General features: G+C 43.1%; 3 protein-coding genes across 4 annotated transcripts; 2 read left to right on the plus strand and 1 right to left on the minus strand.

Moving 5' to 3' along the window:
• The first annotated feature begins 332 nt into the window (after window positions 1-332).
• LOC131269140 (uncharacterized) lies at window positions 333-3,930 on the plus strand. The gene is made up of 4 exons (XM_058271468.1): window positions 333-684; window positions 758-2,791; window positions 2,878-3,128; window positions 3,215-3,930. The coding sequence occupies exons 1-4, from the start codon at window positions 540-542 to the stop codon at window positions 3,722-3,724; spliced, it is 2,940 nt and encodes a 979-aa protein (XP_058127451.1). The 5' UTR covers window positions 333-539; the 3' UTR covers window positions 3,725-3,930.
• A 1,953-nt stretch (window positions 3,931-5,883) lies between these two features.
• On the minus strand, window positions 5,884-17,615 carry LOC131269139 (probable phosphorylase b kinase regulatory subunit alpha). 2 transcript variants are annotated; one of them, XM_058271467.1, is made up of 11 exons: window positions 17,058-17,615; window positions 16,762-16,957; window positions 15,439-16,554; window positions 14,805-15,128; window positions 11,355-11,502; window positions 9,548-9,712; window positions 9,211-9,378; window positions 8,862-9,128; window positions 8,601-8,774; window positions 7,268-7,482; window positions 5,884-7,177 (listed from the first exon to the last, which is right to left on the minus strand). In XM_058271467.1, the coding sequence occupies exons 2-11, from the start codon at window positions 16,888-16,890 to the stop codon at window positions 6,137-6,139; spliced, it is 3,747 nt and encodes a 1,248-aa protein (XP_058127450.1). In that variant the 5' UTR covers window positions 16,891-16,957; window positions 17,058-17,615; the 3' UTR covers window positions 5,884-6,136. The 2 variants fall into 2 exon arrangements, with proteins under 2 accessions (XP_058127450.1, XP_058127449.1); XM_058271466.1 differs by lacking the exon at window positions 11,355-11,502 and adding an exon at window positions 14,155-14,302.
• A 398-nt stretch (window positions 17,616-18,013) lies between these two features.
• On the plus strand, window positions 18,014-19,445 carry LOC131269151 (protein dj-1beta-like). Its single transcript, XM_058271479.1, has 2 exons — window positions 18,014-18,268; window positions 18,845-19,445. Exons 1-2 carry the CDS (start codon window positions 18,164-18,166, stop codon window positions 19,388-19,390), a joined length of 651 nt encoding a protein of 216 aa, XP_058127462.1. The 5' UTR covers window positions 18,014-18,163; the 3' UTR covers window positions 19,391-19,445.
• The last annotated feature ends 79 nt before the right edge of the window (window positions 19,446-19,524 follow it).

The raw sequence follows: 19,524 nt of genomic DNA on the forward strand, positions 1-19,524 counted from the left end.
CGCGTGCCTTGCACGCCCAAACGGCCGACGGCCTCAATTGATCTTCTGGAAATTGATGTTAAATTACATTGAGAATGATTACTTCCGAAACAATCGTTGATAGGTGCAAATAAATTGAGAAATAAAGCATTATTGGTTGCAAAATAAATTATTATTGGTAACGTTGTGTCAGGTTATGAGACGTCAATTTGCCACCAAAGATATAACCTGCGAATAATTGTATGCCGTGACTGTAACCGGGATTGGCCTTCACTACGCGATCGGTTAGTATTTCGTGCTTCTGCGCTACCGAATCGAAAATTGCTGTGAGCTTACATTTTTGCTGCATAATATTCATTTTACGGCAAGCAATGGTTCAATATAAAACGCGAATTGAATATTCCGTCGTTTCCTTGTGAGCCTCCTTTTGATAGGTAGATTGACACATCCAAGTCAAGCTGTCAATAAAGGCGCGATCCATTCTTGGCTTTCCAACCGCCGGACAAGATTGAGGCTATTACTGCTAAAGCTGTGACCGCTTGCACCGCAGCACCTAAGGTATGAAAGACCTCGTCGATGTGCTAGATGATATTAAGAAAACAACCGACGAAATGGAGTTCTGTGAAGATTTCAACAAGCTGCAATTGATTTTGAACAACACCAATCAATTTGTTCGATCGTTCGATAAGATCGTGTTCGATAGCGGTGAGTACGGAATGCTAATACCATTCGTTTGCGAGGATGGGATTCAAACTTGCATTTGGACTCTTTCTTCTAGGAAATGAACCGTACATCATTGAGATAGTAGCTCGCCTGCTGAAGTATTTTCGTATACAGAACTACCTCGATGGGGAGAACAAAGTAAACAAGCAGTACGAGACGCAGTTGCGAAAAATTACGATGTACATGCTACTGAACACAGACGTCTCGTTTCGGTACGACCTATCGCAGGACAGCCGTGTAAGTCATCTGCTGAACAGCTTGCCACAGATGAGCAAATGCCTGCTCTTGAACTGCATTTGGGGCCTCGATCTGGATCGCTTCCTGTACGAGATGATCTCGTACTCGCCGCTGTGGTTTTCAATGCAGTTCCTAGACCAAGCCATCGTCAGTCTCAAATACGCTAAGCCGTACGAGGTACTTGAACGCGTTGAGTCGATGGTACGTGCTATCTACTTTGCAATTTGCCGTACCGACTGCGATTGGCGCAAAATCGACCGAAACCGGTACGTTGATCAGCAACGCACGCTTGGCCGGATGTTTGACTTTGTGGCCGACCTGCTCCGGTACTTCAATACACCAGACGTGGCGAAGTTCGAGGGCTGGTCGAAATTGCGTAAGCACCGTTACTTTGGCTTCGTGCTGAAGCATATGTTCAGCATGACGAGCGAATGTTTAGAGCTGTACTTCCGTAAACCAGCCATCGAGGTAGGGCCGGAGATGGGCATTTACGAGTTGGTGAACGATCGGCACGTACCCAGGGAAGCTCTCAAGGACTATTCGCAGCCGTCGGAAAACGCCCTCACGAAGATCAACAATTGCCTGCTGAATACGCTCGAAACGTGTATTATGCACGTCTCCATCGATCGCTTCCTCTACTGGGCTGAGATCGATTTGTTCAAGGAGGGCGAGGAACCGGTTACGCTCCAGCAGGTGATAGGTGAGTCCGCCTACCGGTTGTCCGAAGACCTACGAACAAATAAACAGATCCACCATAGTATCGTTCGGCACCTGACACAATTCGCGATGCGACCGAAAACCCTGGCCGAGAAGGCGACTACTATGAACCTCGGCATGCTGATGCTCAAGATCGACAGTGCGCAGTCAGTCGACGAGCGGTGTGTGTACCTGAACGAGTTCGTCAGTCGTTCCGAGCGCGTGTTCGGAAATGCCGAGTGCCTAGAGACAATCGAACAGTACTGGCCCCTGTTGGATGGTTCACACGTTCGACTGATGATAGAGTACGACACGCGAGAGCCAATCGGCGAAGACCTAATGGATGAAGATGAAGTTCCGGACGAACGACTAAAGCTACGCGCCCTGATCCTTAAGGCAGTGGACACTTTACCGGCAAAAGATTTCCATCATCTTGTCACATTCACGCTGGATACGTTTGGCACCAAGTTTTCCCGCTACCAGCAACCGGATTTTGCAGAGAAGGTGATCGAACTCATCAATCGGTTACGCGACTCGACATGTGGCAACAGTCTCAGCACCGGTGAGCTGCCAAGCGTACAGCAGCTGCTCTTCCAATCGCCCGCTTCGTTCTATGCGAAACTTGTCCGTTCGTTGTACAATGCCTCCGTTTCCAACGAGCAGTACGTAGAAGCAATCGTGGCTGTCGTGCTCAGGCACAAGTCGATCGCCCAGCATTTCATGCGCGAGCACATGGAAACGCTGCTTACGGGGAACTTCGAAATCCTGCATTCGCCCCTGCTGAGACAGCTGGCACGGAAGCTCTACGACTTGGGGTTGTTTGAGCCGCAAGACTTCATAGAACAGCTTCTTCTCCGAGGCATCAGCGAGGCGCATGCTAAGCAAAATTCCGCCGCCCTGTTCGATCTCCTCAAGTTGGCCCACATTGTATGGTTACCGTTCATTTCGACACTAGCGAAAGGGAAGGATTCTGTTGCGATCCAAAGAAAGTTGGCGCTAGCGACGGTGCTACGTCTAGCCGAGATTGTCGAGGGCCTACGGTGCAATGCTACGCAGCAACTACCGCCCGAGACAGACCAGATCGCACTCGTTGCGACTACCATAGAGTTGCTCGAGCCAACGCTGCATCAGCTACAAAAGCTGGCATCAAATGAAGGTAGTTCTATCGATCAACTGTTTATCTATCAATAGTGAACCAGCTGTAACTAACAGTTTGATTTATTTATTTTTTTTTGCACACAGACAAAACCGAGCTTTTCGCAAAAATGGAAACGCAGATGTCTCGCAGCACGATGTATTACTTCCGGAAACATATCTGCTACGAACCCGCTAAAGATGCTGCCGTCGCAAAACCGGAAGAAGGAGAAGGAGAAGCAGCAGCTCAAAGTATAGGACCGAAAACAACGACTCCAACATCATTTGCTAGTTTCATGTACGAAGGCGAGCTAACTCCTACATCAGATAGCGAGAAAATCAAGGCATTCCTTACGCGGGTATGAAAGCTTGTAAAAACAAAGGTTAAATGGTTTGACGTGCAACTGATAGTTGGTTGTTTGTTTTTTCTTGTTCCCGCATCCAGGTATTTCCTCGCTGCACCCGGGCCGAAGCGTTAGCGCTCGCTCGAGACGATATGTTGCGTGGCCACATCGAATCGGTGGCGGTTTCTGTGATGCAGGATATGCTGACCAACACGAGCCACCACGGATGGCTGCGCAGCTGCGCTAGCAACTATATTCAATGCCTGCTTCAGGTACTGCTGCCGGCTGAGCAAAAACTTGACACGCCGACAAAGCACTTTGAGGCAGTGCGTTCGTTAGTACAGTTGTTTGCGCAGCCTCCCCAAGAGACTTGGGACCGCATTTGTACAGCGCTCGGCGGTGACTTGGCCAGCCTGTACAGGTATGTTCGCGAGTTTGCGCCAGACATGCCGGAACTGGTGAAACTTAAAAGTTACCTCACCAAAACGGAACCAACCTCCACTCGAGCAGATATGACATCGGGACCAAAACAAGCCGCAGAGGAGAGGATGGATGTTGATGGTGCACCGTCTACCGTCACTGCCGTCAGTACCGATGATCCGCCAAACTAGGCATTGAAACACCTCAACTGCGAAACGCACAGAATGTCGTCAATGGATCCGATCGAAAAATGTACATTTTGTATTGATCTTTTTATTTTCCCGTTTCTGCAATGGATATGCACTTTCTATCTCAAAATGTTTCAATACGGTCCATATCCACAAACAACGAGCGTGAAACGATGTTTCTTTTTTGATGTAATACATGCGATGAGAACTACAAATCAGGTCGATTTTTGTTTGAATCCATATAAAACAATCTGAAAGAATTTTCTGAACACGAGTTGATTCCAAACATTATCTATCATGTTTTACATTGACTAAATAAACTTGGTTTTAGAAGTTACAACAATAAAATAGTTATTCATTGAGAAAAGATCTAACAAAATTTCATAGAAACCAATTTTTCGGATTCGATTATACCACGCTGAAATGTTTTATCTTGATAGCAAAGGAAATGATTATTCATTCATTCATCTGTTCAAATTGCCTATCGGTGCCATTTACAAGGGTTACATCATCATTCTTATCTTGCTGTTTCTTAAGTCTATGCATAACAGTCGTCTACTGAACGAGAACAACGCTTTTAAAAGCTGTCTGTTAGCGCTGCTAGCGACGAATCATAGGATGTTTGCTAGCGTTGCTGCTTTGGATCAGAGACACGGCTTTGTTGAACGAGTTTATGAAAGTTGCACGGGAGAAGGCATTAGGAGAAGAGCAACACTATGTTGTGAGTTTATCCGTTCCGTAAACGTTTGCTTGTTTATCCTAATAAATACATATCTTCTACAAAAAATCTTTGCGTGTGTTACGTTTGTAAAACTGCCCAAATTAACTTTCATGTTTAAAAACAGCTTTTGGCATTTTCTTTCTTTCTTAAAGATGAGTGGTTCCAGCTAAACATTAACGGCATGAAGCAAAAGTTTTCAAACATCTTCTCACTTTTAAAACACTTTTATTAAGCAAAGACGGTGGCGTGACACACGGAAAACGGGGGTATAGCAACGTACGTGCGTATGCTTACTGTTCGAAAGATACTAAAAATCAAAACCTTTCTCCCGAACAAAAACAACTACTCTAAAGTAAATGAAATGTAAAACTTAATATGTAAACATGCCTACGATCTCACCTGCGGTGCTACATTTCTGTTAAGCTTCTTTAATCATACGGTTTTCTCATTTGCTTTTAGCTCAATCCGGCTGATCCGGCCCGTAAAGTGAATTAAGCACTGGCCTACATCGACTCTACCAGCAAACCGCTTGTTCACGGTGGTAGGTCGATACTACTACGCTTGACATGCAGCTGAATAAACGCGCTATAATGCCCGGTAGAAAGCACTTTGTAACGATCTGATAACAGGATCTGTACCAAAACAGGCTTTGTTTATACATTCATGTAAATTTCACATTTATTAACATATAGTTACTCCGAAATATGAAGGTACAGTGTCGATTTGCTCGTTTAACCCCAATTCTCTTGGTCAATTCTCATCGTAGCGGTAAAATTCTAAAAGCATATGACATAGGAACTTATAATACTTAAAATAAGCCTCGAACGAGATTTTTAGTGGCCAAATTGGCTGAGTTTTAAGCCATTAACTGAAAAAACACCATATTAAGAACTCACAAAAGTGCTAAACGATGTAAACTATGATTTAAAAAGATATGCTGACCGCCTTTTAATACATCGTTTGGCCTCCTCTGGCATCAATAACGGCTTTCAAGCGACGAGGCATCGAAGCAACTAACTTGGTGGGGAATTCAGGATCGATATTTTCCAAAACTCTAGCTATCGATTTCGATTTGCTCGTTTAACCCCAATTCTCTTGGTCAATTCTCATTGTAGCGGTAAAATTCTGAAAGCATATGACATAGGAACTTATAATACTTCAAACAAGCCTCGAACGAGATTTTTAGTGGCCAAATTGGCTGAGTTTTAAGCCATTAGCTGAAAAAACACCATATTAAGAACTCACAAAAGTGCTAAACGGTGTAAACTATGATTTAAAAAGATATGCTGACCGCCTTTTAATACATCGTTTGGCCTCCTTTGGCATCAATAACGGCTTCCAAGAGACGAGGCATCGAAGCAACTAACTTGGTGGGGAATTCAGGTTCGATATTTTCCAAAACTCTAGCTATTTTTCATTTAAGGTCACTCACAGGTTAATGCATTACAAGTTCCTCTATCATATGCTTTTAGAATTTTACCGCTACGAAGAGAATTGACCAAGAGAATTTGGGTTAAACGTGCAAATCGATACTGTACCTTCATATTTGGGAGTAACTGTATAAGAGAGTTAGTAGTGCCTACTTGATGGATTGCATAACATGGGTAGTGTTGCCGCATCTGACTTTTATAGTTCTTAACTACTGCTAGGAAGCGTTGCGTTCAACATTTGCGTTCAACAATATCTGCCGCGATTTAGGAAATCGTACAGTCCATGTCACCCTGCTTCGGCAATTCGAGCACGGACGCGACCGCACGGGCCATGTACGTCATCGTTCCGTAACTGCCGCTCGGTGCGCTGTCGTACAGATGCTGGCAGATGTAGGCGGCACCGCCGCACAGCAATAGGCCAGCGGTCGTTGTCTCACGGATGTCCTTGTTTTTAGCACAGCACAGCATCGCATCGCCGTGCACCTTGCGCTGGTCCTCCAAAAACAGCTGGTTTGCCTTGTGCACCAGGTGCTCGACGTAGATGATGTTGCCAATCGACGCCAGGATGTTGTGCTCCGTGACAAGCGTGAGCACCATCAGCGCTTCGACGACGAGCTGGCGGTACTCCGGCTGCGGGATCGTGTTCAGCGCCGTCTCCACCTCCAGGGCGAACTTAAGCTCGTTCGGTGTCATCTCCTGCGTTAAACTTTGCGGCAAAACACGGCCCTCGATCGCCAGGCCGGCGCACCGCTCAAGCACCGTCCACACTCGGGGGTAAAAGTCACGCGGCACGCGATTGAGTGCGCCATCCAGGCGACGGCGACGCAACCACTGCCCCTGCCGGTCGTCGATCAGTGACCCTTCGGCGCCTTCCGGCTCGCCGATGCCGATCTGGCTCTTCTTGCTGACTCGGCTCGACTTGCAGCTGACGATCGAGATGTTGCCCCGGGCGACACTGTTGATCGCGAACTCCTTGCCGCTGAGAATGTGGTGCAGCAGATTCTTCATCTCGAACGGCGACAGGTTGAGCAGATGTTCCGATGCCTGCTCACCGTCGCAGTTCAGCGTGCGCGACAGTTCCTTCGCCATCACCTGAATGATGAGTCCGACGCGCAGCCGGAGCATCTCATGGAACAGCTGCGGCTCGGTGCGAATGAACATCGCCAGGTAGACGAGCAACTCCTGGGACAGCATGGCGGTACTCTCGTCGTCGCCGTAAGCTTCGTGGATAACGTGACGCAGTTCCATTTCGGGCAACGGCGCAGTAATGGTGTGCTCACTATTCGGAGGCATTCCGACGGTAACCTGCAAATTACATTCAACCGAGCGGAGGATGGATGAGTACTGCTGTTTACATTCCATTCGGAACGATGTCCGTGACGAACCGAAACTTACTTGCTTTTGCCGCACAAGCAAATCGGTAACCGCCTTCGCTAGGTCCTCGACGCGCTTGCCGAGCATGCCGGCCGTATGACGCACCAGACCCCACATTTTCTGCTGGCATGCCTTCTCATACAGCCCCTTGAGCAGGCCGCGCACCGTCACGACACGACCCTCCTCGAGCATGCCTTGAGATGGGGAATCTTCATTAACGCCACCCGTTTGCAGCTCTGTGCGTGCGTGCAATTTTCATTACAGCAGGCCCCAAAAACAAGCATTTTCCCACCCCCCGCCAGTCCCCGACAGCGAGGTGCAATATCATTTGCAGTAAACACACACACACACACACAACCGAACGAGCCAGAAGGATAACAATGTACACACAGTTTCGCACAATGCGGGCAGTTTTTTTTTTGTGTTAACAGGCAGGTGAAGTGAATCAGCCAGCAGGTAAGAAGCAGCAAACAGGCGGGCAGCACGTAACCACGGTAAACCGGTAAACGGGGTGCGCCCAGGCAATTGCCCAGCACGGCCGGCAGAGAATAAAGCAAGCAATAGACGGAAACGGCAAAGTGACGAAAGCACGAGCAACACGGTTGTGCAACGGAAAAATATAAATAAAAGAAAAGTAGAGTAAGAAAAGGTAATACATGTTGAAACTGGTAAACTTAAACTTTAACAATCACGAGAAAATCGCACAGAATACTTCAGCTTCTTTTTTCTACTGTATACTGTAGCATAATCGGATCATAAACACCCTCAAACCGCTTGTTTGCATGCATTTGAAACTCTAAATTCATCTTTACAATAAAACCAACATTGATTTAGAAGCGTATCATGATTTACGAATTTTTCGAACGAACAATCAACAGCATATCGAATACACTTGGACATTGGAATTGCTACAAAATTTTCATCGAATCTGAGAGTGTCAAACTCAAACGGTCACTACAGCATTCTGTCAAACAAAACATAAGGAACTATGTAAAGTCGCTTTGTACGATGTTAATGTATCCGATCGTAATGCTATTTGTATTACTCTGCGACCTTTCGTGATCATACCGTGTCATGCATACCAACTTTTAGATGCTACAATGCTTGATTTGTGTACTACGTGTAGACTGGTAAACAATATAAATATAAGTATAATTTATCATTTACACTATCCACTTCCACTACGGCCACAAACCAACAATTGCGTGCACGTCCGTTGCATTGGTTGTTTGAGCCCGGAGTATGCTGAACACAACTCAATGCTAAGGACAAGCTTGTCGAATGAAAATTTGATTGATAAACACAGCCAATTGAGTTATCCCACTACGTTCTGTATGACAGCGTGAAAACCCACCGGTATTGAAGTCAAGCCCTTGGGTATCCACAAGATGCTGCAGGATGTCACCCTGCTCCTCTAGGCTTTCCGTCTCTCGCAGCATTGCTATTAACTCCTCCACCTCGGTGTTCTCAAAGTTTGTTTCGGTTGTTGGCCGATGTCTTGGCAGTGGTTGAATGTGTATCTTAGGCACTGCGCAGAAGAAATAAATAAAGATGTTGTCAATCGATTACCGGTTGCTTTTCGTCGATTGGAATCATTCCCAGGCGTGATGCTTACTGGCTGCGGTGGCCGATGTTTGGATGTGTAGCTTCTTGCCGTCGTCGTCGAGCGAAACACGCTCGGCGAACCGGGGTGCCTGCGACTGGACGATAGTTTGTGCGTTCGGTGACGGATCACGGGAGGCTGACGTGCCACCACTGGCCATGGTGCCAGCACCGGCAGCGGAGCCTCCGGGAATGGTAGTCTGATTTGGCTCCAGCCACTGCGGTGTTACGTGCGATAGGCGTCGTTCTGTAACGTTACCCTCCATACCGAGTGTTTCAGCTGCAAAAGGATGGATGAAGATGGTTAGTGTTACGCTCAGCCCCCGGCCAAAGAACTGCTCCAATCCAAACCCACTACGTACAATCGACATTAATCGAACGGGTCTTCTTGATGGCACCCTTAACGGACATGCGGCGGCGAAGGTTTTTAGGGCGCAATCCAGACGACCGGATGGATGTCGTAGACGCGCGGTGGCTAAAGGAACGCAGCAGGTGTTCATCAAGGTACGCCTGAACAGCTGGATTCAATTCTAAAAAAATAGTTAAAAAAAACATTCTTCATATGTAGCTTAACGGATTTATCTTAAACAGATGCAATGTACGGTGCACGTTGTTGATTGAACATGAACATAAACAGACTTCAGACATCGTGGTAGGCATCCCCAAGGTCTGCGTTCTGCACCGTGCACCAATACCTACTGTCGGGATATCCATCTTCCTGGCTGCCGAGAAAACTCAGGTCCGTGATGGCCGATGTGTTGATGAAGTCACCGAGGTTGCCAAGTATGACCCTAGTGCCGCTGATGTAGCCGGACTTGAGCTTCTTCATCGTTTGTATCATCGCCAGCGGTACTTTATTGTTATCTGTACGAATTAGGAGACAGGGTAGCGATATTCGTTTCGCAGATGCGAAGTATCACGTAATCCAAAGAATCATATAAGTGAGGAACGGTGGTAAAAGAAATGGTAAACGTAGAATTAGTGATACAATAGCTTTTTTAGGGTTAATTTTTGTTATTTTACTGACAACTTATGTTGCACACATTTAAATTAAAGGTTAAGGTGATACGGTGGATTGAAAATAAAACAGGATAAGCATACAGATTAGGTAGGAACATGGTATTGGATAATCCCGTGGATTAATCTAAGAACACACGCTGGACAGTACTGCCTAGGTTAGTTGCAGACATCAAATACATTATGCCAGCAACAGCAGATTTCTATCTAAACTAAATTACAGGTGGCTCATGCTGTTAATAAACCACGCCAGATTGGGTATTATATTGAAATCCTGATCATCACACAACACATGTACGGACACATGCTTGTGGTTGAAAATTTCCTTAACTTCGAAGGGAAGGTAGGAGCAGTACCAAGTCGCCTAAATGTTGACGAATCCATTCAATCTCTGTACATTTGTACATTGAAAGGATTTTCCGACGAGCTGAGAAGAACGTTGCTAAGAAACCCGAGGGTTTCAATAATCCCTTATAAATTATACTTATTGATTGTTATGGTAAACCTGGGTACCCAAAATTTGAATTGATAGAAAACGTAAGTTCCGTGTGTCACGATACGACCGTATATAAACCTAATCTAATAAATGATTCAAATGAATGTAAACCCGTGTATTTCGTATTTGCTGGCATTTTGTGTTATCAGTTTAGACCCGGAATTCGAGAGAGATAGAATTGATCACAAACCTATTATTTATAGCTTGTGCAACAACGAATTGCAATACTAACGATCTATTATTTTTCTTCTTTTGTGTGTAAGTGTGATTTGATTGTAACGCTCTCGATTTGTAGCACTTTCAAGAACTATTTCTTTTGTAAATTAATCTTCTTTTGTAGTATTTCAACTAAAGTACGAGCAATTAACTTTTGGGAAAGGTAGTACAGTATGTAGTATTGCAATACGTCTTTGTGCAGAATTTATTTCAGCCAATACATAACATAACGGAATGAGTTACGACAAACGCAAAGCTTGTACGTTGTAAAAGAAGTGAGGATTGCCAACGATAGTAAAAATTGAAGAAGCTATTCCAATGATGCAAGCAGATGTGACCGAAAGAGAAGATGCGGCTAAACATTCGTCTTTTTATTGTAGCAAGAACGTTCTATCGAACGACGTCTGTTGGATGCAAGCGCAGCTGATAAGTATAATTAATTGCATTCTAAAGGTCCCAGTATGAACGATTTGTTTGTGTTTGGCAATGTAGAACGGTTGATGATCCAGACGTATTCGATTTTGAGTGTCCGAACATCAGTGTCCGTGTATTTGAACCATCAACGTCGTTGCAATAAGTATTTTGTCCTTAAAGGTAGGTTTTACCGAGTGCTAAGTGACAGAAATGCAAATAAATGTACTTTGTATGATGCAATGAGTTGTTCCCTGTGGTTATATACCTTCATGGCGAATTTGTTGTTTTAAGAATAGATTGTTTTGTGTGTGAAGGCTAAGCTTGCTTTTTTTGTCTATAAATTTTCCTATAACGTATAGTTACCTAGAAGCCAATGGGTTGCCATCAGTGTGATTGTCGGCCGACCGAGAAGATGGCGCCAGCTATAGCTCAGGAAGGCAAGTATGTCCGTGAAATTGCTCGCCAGCAGGGCGGGATCGCGTGATGTATAGTACTCGTCATGGTCGAATATCTACCAATCACCATTAGCCCCAAGATGGGGGAGGGTTTACCACCAAAATGTCAGACGGAGATGAGTGTTACGATTTGTTGATGGGTGCATATGCACGTGATGTGCGCAGTGCATATCATGTTGCCCCCAATGTGTCGCGCGTTGTAAAGTGATGGTAGTTTCGTTCGGCATCGGATGTGGATAGCATTGCGGATGCAGCGTTGTAGAAGTTTATGTCCCGAAAGTAATCATTGAAGTGTAATCAATCGTCGATACGGAATTCGTCGTATGAGCGGTGACGCAGGATGCATTATAAATAAAAAGGAAAGAACAAAAGAAGTTCGTAGGAACCAATCATCCCCGATGGACGAAAGACAGCCGAACGATAATGATACAGAACAAGTTTAGTTCAGGCCACGGGAACGATTAGGTATTGCAAGAAACCAAAACAAATCCATTGTTCAGGACCCAATCAAAAATATTGTTATCAGCAAATGGACCAAGATCCAAACCAGCCGGAAAGCAAACAACAATCAAATTCGAGTTTGCGCGGGTCAATGGCCAGAAGAATAGCCATTTTGATAAGTTTTTCATTAAGAAATACATCAATCAATTGATGTTCAAATTAATTAAATTAATAATCAATCAATTTTTGAAAAAAGGGCATTATGGAAAAAAATGTATAAGAAAAATGAGAGAAGAGAAAGATACAGAGACAAAGATCCCAATTATTAAATATAGAATATAATTTTGATTTTCATAAGCAAAGAATATAGTTAACGCAAAACATATAGCATTATTGTTATTTAATGCTATGGTACCATGGCATTTTTAAGTATATAAAGTTGACTCAATTGCATGAAACTGTTTCACGTATACACCACCAGCTTGGGAATATAGCTATACAATTAAACATAGGTACTTGTAGCTATCCGTCACCTCATGGAGCTTAATGTCGAACGATCTTGCGGCTATGATGAATGTTAAATCTGGTCGAACAAAATTCAGTTGAAATATTTTTGAAATGTGTATAAAACATAAGTTTTGGATATATTATCGATATAGTTAATTAAAAATGATGAAACTAAGAGAAAATGTACGCAATCAGATCCATTGCTGATACGCAAACCCCATTAACTAATTTTGAATCCTGACAAAAACTAGAATCTCTCACCAGTACTCTAATTAAACAAGTAATATCATGTTTCACGGAAATGACTTAAACTATTTTGGCGTCAACGATAAGGAAAAAGACGATGCATGTATATTCATTGAAGAAGTATAAGGACTCGCCTCGACGAGTATAAGCGATCCAATTGTAAGATTTTGTACATCTTACAATATTGCTTTGATGGTAGTCTTGTATGCGTGTGATTTCCTTCAACAACAGATTTCCAATCAGGTGAAAATTTGTAACGCTGACTTATTCGTCTGCTTCTAGCAAAATAATTTTTTCGATAGAACATAAAAGTTTCTGTTCATCATTTTTGTCGCTATGCGCACAATATCGAATATAGCGATATTTAAAAAATAATCCCAATGATATGGTAAGAGGCTAAAGAAATAAATTTTACATTCATAAATTTTGTTATTATTTACTGTTTTCAAAATAAAACGTTTAGATTGATGATTATAATCATCCTGTTTAGCTGTACATAGTGCCGATTGTGGATTTTTTAAATTTTGATCTTCTGTACTTCATGTGTTTCTGTATGTGTCAAAACAAAACAATAATTATTCGATAACATTCACATAAATGAAATACTCTGCTCTCAAAGACAAGAACCATTAAAACCGGTTGGTCGTGAATACTTCTTTAAAAACAATCGTTTACGATGAAATGTAAGCCATATTGATAAAAAAAACTTTAGCACCCTTGTTCCAAACCAATTTTGGACATGGGTAACCCTCAAATTTAATCCCTCCGAATGCACATCGCGCTATTACTCATCAATAAAAAGAGGAAGATGCTTTGAGGCAACCGAAGATGTAAACAAGGAATGCTATGGTATACTGAATGATAATGGAACATGAATCCATATATTTTACAAACTCTTTAAAAAACAAAGATGAATCAAATCACAAAACTAATCGTTAGGTTTTAAAGAGGGTGCATCACACGAAAAGTTCGAAACATTTTAAATGGAAGCATATTGTTTTAGTTTGCTTCTTAAAACAACCGTACATTATTCATTGTTTTGAAAACATCACAAACATTCTACACTTTTTGGGAGCCTAGCTCTACTATTTACAATAATTTAAAAGGTAATCCACTGAGCGAAGCTAACCCACTCCGTCTTCACCGATATAGCTACAAATTGTGGTTCCCAAGCAAATCTGAAGTATTACTTGGTTTTGTAGGGTTCAATCAACGGGTGGTAATACTCTTTAAAGCCGTAAACAATGTTATGGTATGATTGTAAACTACTCTAAGAAAAACCAATATGAGAAAGGAGTACAAGAAAATGTAAAAGTATGATACGTTGGGGGTAACTACTATTATTAACAAATAAAGAAAATTGCAGGAACATTTGGAACGTTTTAAATATCTGAAAAGCACTGGTAGAGGTGCAAGCGTGCAACACGGGGAGGTAGGAGTAAATGCGTATGAAACGGAGGGAACAAGGAAAGAGATGTATGAGTAATAACTGCATGTATAATATAACAACCGACCTAGATGTACAGTTTTCAGCACCAGTGTGAGTAGCGGCCGACCGAGAAGGTTCTGCCAAGCAGACTTCAGGAAGTTTATTTCTCCCTTTAGAAGATCGATCATTAGCTCGTTGTCCGAGGCAATGTAAAATCGGTTCACATCGGAGAACTATACAGAAGTCAGCCACCAGTGGTGGTAACAAATGGTGGTCGCAACGTCGGTTAACCCGAATAAGGCAGAAAGGAGAATATCTAGATTAGTAACTCTTGAAATATGTAAGGAAAAAACCTAAAGTGAACTTAATCGTAGGAAAAACAATATGAGAGCACGCATTTCAAGACTTCGTCTATTTCCCAATGAATTCTAGTCCGTGTGTATAAGTGTAAATGTGCGCGTATACGAAGTCAAATAATTTAATCGGCAAAAGTAGAAGCTATTGTTACCACACACAAATGTTTTGAGGTACAAGGTAGCAGCTAATATACTTTAAAACAATTGGGCGGAGATAAAATTATTTGAAAATAAAGTTTCCAACACAGAAAATGTCGTAATAATAGTGGATTTCTGCGTCTCTCTAACCAGTTTCTATACAGAACACTGAAATAAATTATTGTAGATACCATTCTCTACTACGTATAACTTCCCAACAGTACCGATTGACTTTTCATACCTGGGGTGTGAACGCGAAGATACGATCCTTCAGTGAGTACAGCTTACTTGTACTTAGAATACCGACGTCACGAGACTTGCGACCGGAGAGTCCGAGTTTCTTGTTTCGCCCAAGATAAGTGTAGAGGTGACTGAGAACGCGAGCTGGCTGAACCTCGATCGGTGCTACATCCGAGATTGTTTGGACCTGGATGCCGTGTTCAGCCAACTTGTCGCGAATATCGTTATCCTCAGCCAGTATAACGACCTGAACTACGACGTCTGGTTTTTTCTGAGCTCCCAGACGACGATTCAATGGGTCTAGCTCACCAACTGCAAGAAATCCCTGTCAAAAAAAAAAAAAAAAAAAAAAAATGTTAGCAAGTGAAGTCTGCATAAGTGTGGCTTACGTTAAGAGTTTTGGGTTGAACAAGTAAAGTGACTGTAAGGCACATGATTTGCGAACATGGAATGAACCTACTTGAACTGTACCAATGACTTGATACGACAAGTGAGAATAAAATTGACTCAAATAAACATACCATTACCATTGTTTATAAATAAGTACTAGTGGTAACTTATCGTTTGAACATTTTGTATCGGGAATAAAATAAAATAAATCATATCGGAATATGTGCATGCATTACGGTACTAACCTCTTGCAGTAATTTACCAAGTATGTATAGTGATTGGCCCCATAGGAATGGGCAACGCCCGACGACTACACGCTGCTGGCTCCCAGGTGCTTGATACTCGGAGGAAACTGCTTCATCTGGCACGGCGTACAATTCCGGTATCAACTTCATACCCTCCTCTGTCTTCACTAGTATTTCTTCGAGCTTGCGAGAATATTCGGCCACCGCTTGCTTATCGTTCTGGAAAGCCTTGTTCAATATCAGATAACAGAAGAATAACGGCCATTCGCACTCGATTTTCTCAAACATGCGTAGCTCCCAGCGCTCGTAGTACAAACGTGTGTTGTCCTCCTTCGGCGTCTTATAGCCATCTCGCAGGAACCGTTTGCATCCGTACCGTCCTTGCAGTCGCGTTATTATTGCCTCCTGCGTCGTTTCAATCAACTGCGGGTCGTCGCATGCAAACGCAGGGAAACCAACCACCGATAGCAGTCCCGCGTCCAGTTCTTTGCTGTTCGATTCGCGCGGTAGCATCGATTGAAGCACTGCCTGACACTTGTGCGCTTCATCCGCAAGGACGTGTATCACCGAACCGGAACCTCCGCGGGCACCAAACAAATCCAGTTCATTCATTGCCTCCAGGGCAGCCTTTGCCATGCCGATTGAGCTGGCGTTCAATTCTGGCTGGCCATGGTTCGATTTGTCACCACGCTCCCAAATACCATAGTCAGGGATGCAGTAGGCTGATTCAATATAGAAAACCAGGTTTTGTATGAAGGCCACCTCATCGAGTGAGAATACGATCTGTAGACCAGAGGCGGTCATTTGTGCCAAAATGAGTAGATAGAGGGAAATCGCATCGATCTGCAAATGTCCCCACTCACTGTCGCCCACCACGATCTGACCATTGCGGCTGGAGTACTTGGCGTGTAACGAATCCAGTGGATTCTGCGTCATTTTGAAACGTTCAACCTTTTCTTTTTGGTTCATCATCGCCATCAACAATCCGCGCATCAGCTTTACGCAGCACTGCTCCAGCTCGTACGCTTTAGCGCGATCTTCGTCTTGATCAGCGATCTTTTTATACGCCATCGATAGGCCCCAGACCGCCAGAATGCAGTACACATTGTCACGTATCTGCACGACAAGCAGCGAAATAAATAAAGAGAAAACAGATCATATGTAGTAAAACTTTCAACAAAGCAAAAAGGGAAAGCTTATGATGATCAACTGATCAACCAGCACAAGTGACCTTCACCATGAGAGTACCGTAAAATTGTCTACGAATGTTAGCCAGCTCATCTGATGTACTTGTCTGAGATGTACACCCGGTGGTTCACTTACCCAGGCATGCTGTGTTTGTGGACTTGCAGGAAACAATCCAGTCACCGGTTGCTGATGGCGCATAATTAGGCGATGGACGATTCGCTGGTAATAGTCCAATCGAACTCCGGAATTGCTTCGGCTACGCATTTTGTCGAATGATTTTGGTACTCGTAGCTCGGCTCAATATGTACCTGACGGTGTACGTAGCTGTGTACTGCCGAGTGTGGTACATCGCATGGTCGAATGTAAAAATAGTAAAAACAAAATCAAACGAACATCAGTTGAGCGCAATGCATAAGACTCGCATGACTTACCGATCGACTTCTTTTCTCACAAGTGTTTTGTTTTCCCACCTTTCTGAAACACGAACTGCTTTTGGTTGATTGTGGCGTTCTGATAAGTTTGATTGTTATTTTCTTTCATCTATCGTCTAATTGCAGTAAACAAGATTACTTTCAACACTTCCGACAAGGCAACAGGGAAACTGTACGAGTGAGTGAATTTTCCACCAGAATCCTTCGCGTTCCAAGTCGCTGCCACCCGCAGCTGATGCCGAGTATAGATGAGAATGTCACTTGAATGTCAATTCAATAGCGACCAGACGAACATTACTTTAGATGACGATACGGACATTGTTAAACCGCACAGCATAGCCTCAGACCGCGTTTACATTAAGCTCTCTCTACACGCAACTTATGTTTCTCGATATGCATTTCATTTAGTTCATTGCCGCATCATCCATTATTCGAAGTATTGCCGATTAAAATTTATTCCATAGAAATGGCGTTCAACCAAGTAGCCAAATATTTCTTGAATGTTATTTAGCACTTCTAGAGTACAGTTATATATGCTTCTGCATATAATAGATAATCTGTAAAACCACTGCAATCAAACATGCTTTAAAACAAATCTAGACTGCGTCTAGCATACACTCCATGCGAAACTAAACATGACGTCTTGCTTTCTGAAGAAACTGAAGCCAAAGTTCATGTATAAAAGGTACGTCACTATGTTTTAAGGTATATGTCACTGAGTTCTGATAAGAAGGCGATGATACACATTTTCGAAAGCACGTGCGGGAAAACCGTATGCTTTGATGCACACGCACCAGGCTAACCGCCAAAATTGTAGCATACTTTCGGGAAACATCACAGCCGCATTATTTGTACGGGCTATGTTTGATATTCTACTTAACTGACAAATCTTTTCCACAAAAATGGCGGCCACCATAGTACCATACCTAGTATTCAATGCACTTTGCAACAAAGTATACAGCTGCTTTTTGCAATACATTGGTACCACTGAACCTTCCTAATTGATAGAAGTTGAAAATAGATCTCTCTAGGTTTAGCTGCTTCGAGCTGTTCGCCGCGTGAACCTAAATCAACATAGACTATTGAGATAGTTTTAATTTACGAACATGGCGGAAGAAACAGGCACAAACAAAACCGCGTTGGCATTAGCAGCAGCCGGCACCGAAGAAATGGAATTGGTTATTACTGTAGACATTTTACGTCGTTGTGGCGTGAGTATTAAAAGCATATTTTGCAAGTAGGAAGCATATATTCCTATACCTAAATGCCTATGTCTATAGTGTTGAGACATGAGATGGTGAGCTAAAGCACCCGTTCTGGTAACACAGTGGTCTACCTCCCTGTAATAAATAACTTACTATCTCAGAAAAGGTTCGCATTTTGATGCAGCAGTCTATTACCCAACTAAAGAATAATCTACGTAATGTAAACGTACCCTGCCATACGTTGCCAATCTTCCGCTCAGCCCGTTTTCACAGTAATTTGCACCGATGCACCGGCCGGATCACTATATACGTTACAATATGTATAAATCGAATGAAGTCCTTGGCAAAGTTGCAAACAATTCCCTTATACAGCTGCTATAGCTATCGGGAACTAACAGCATCCGGTTGATTTAATTTTTTTTGCAATTACATGAAACCTAAAATTCGAAACAAAATCTGGTTTGAGCATCGTCGCTTTTAGGCTTTTAATTGTTTTGTTTATACCTATATTATCTATACAGAAACCTATCTTTTGTTTGTTGAGTTTATTAACTGTAAGTTACTATTCATTTTTATTTCCAGATTGATGTTACTGTGGCTTCGGTATCTGATGAAGAAGGCACTTCTGATGTAGATTTAATAATACCATGTTCACGTGATGTAAACATTAAAGCAGATACCACTCTTCGTGCGCTTTTTGGAGACAAACTAAAGAATGACGCTGGTTTGCCAGATGTAGTAATCTTGCCCGGGGGCCTGAAAGGATCTCAGCTGATGTCTAAGGCACCAATGGTCAAGGAATTACTGCAACGATGTGATGCCGCTGGTAAACTTATTGCTGCTATCTGTGCTGCCCCTACCGTATTTATTGCCCATGGAAACATGTTCGCCGGTCGTCGTGTGACTTCCTATCCAGCATTTAAGGACCAAATGAATGGGGCAGGCTATGCGTGGGAGGATGCTTCTGACTCACTACTCGGTCGCGTAGTGCGCGATGGAAACCTACTAACTAGCATGGGCCCCGGAACTTCGTTCGATTTTGGCCTAACCATTGGGTCAATTTTGGTTGGTCTTGACAAAGCAAAAAGTGTTGCCACTGGCATGCTGTACAAATGGCCCCTGAATTAAACAAGTGTACCTTCAAAAAGTATGTTGTAACAAATAAAGAAAAACCGCTCTATCAACTGCAGAACTAAGTTTATTCGCTTTGTAGGTTGCGAAAGTAATGATAGGTAGTTAGTTGGAATTTCCTAAAGAACGAT

This window comes from Anopheles coustani, chromosome X (genome assembly GCF_943734705.1).
Source record: "Anopheles coustani chromosome X, idAnoCousDA_361_x.2, whole genome shotgun sequence".
Classification (NCBI taxonomy): Eukaryota; Metazoa; Arthropoda; class Insecta; order Diptera; family Culicidae; genus Anopheles; species Anopheles coustani.

Excerpts from the sequence above, each read along its gene's own strand:
- LOC131269151 (XM_058271479.1), top strand. The coding sequence starts at position 18,164 with ATGGCGGAAGAAACAGGCACAAACAAAACCGCGTTGGCATTAGCAGCA. Across the intron at positions 18,269-18,844 it reads ACATTTTACGTCGTTGTGGC|ATTGATGTTACTGTGGCTTC; the intron begins GTGAGTATTAAA and ends TTTTATTTCCAG.
- LOC131269139 (XM_058271467.1), bottom strand. The coding sequence starts at position 16,890 with ATGCGTAGCCGAAGCAATTCCGGAGTTCGATTGGACTATTACCAGCGA. Across the intron at positions 16,555-16,761 it reads CACAAACACAGCATGCCTGG|ATACGTGACAATGTGTACTG; the intron begins GTAAGTGAACCA and ends CTTGTCGTGCAG. Across the intron at positions 7,178-7,267 it reads TGCTTGTGCGGCAAAAGCAA|GTTACCGTCGGAATGCCTCC; the intron begins GTAAGTTTCGGT and ends TGTAATTTGCAG.
- LOC131269140 (XM_058271468.1), top strand. The coding sequence starts at position 540 with ATGAAAGACCTCGTCGATGTGCTAGATGATATTAAGAAAACAACCGAC. Across the intron at positions 2,792-2,877 it reads AAAGCTGGCATCAAATGAAG|ACAAAACCGAGCTTTTCGCA; the intron begins GTAGTTCTATCG and ends TTTTGCACACAG. Across the intron at positions 3,129-3,214 it reads TCAAGGCATTCCTTACGCGG|GTATTTCCTCGCTGCACCCG; the intron begins GTATGAAAGCTT and ends TCCCGCATCCAG.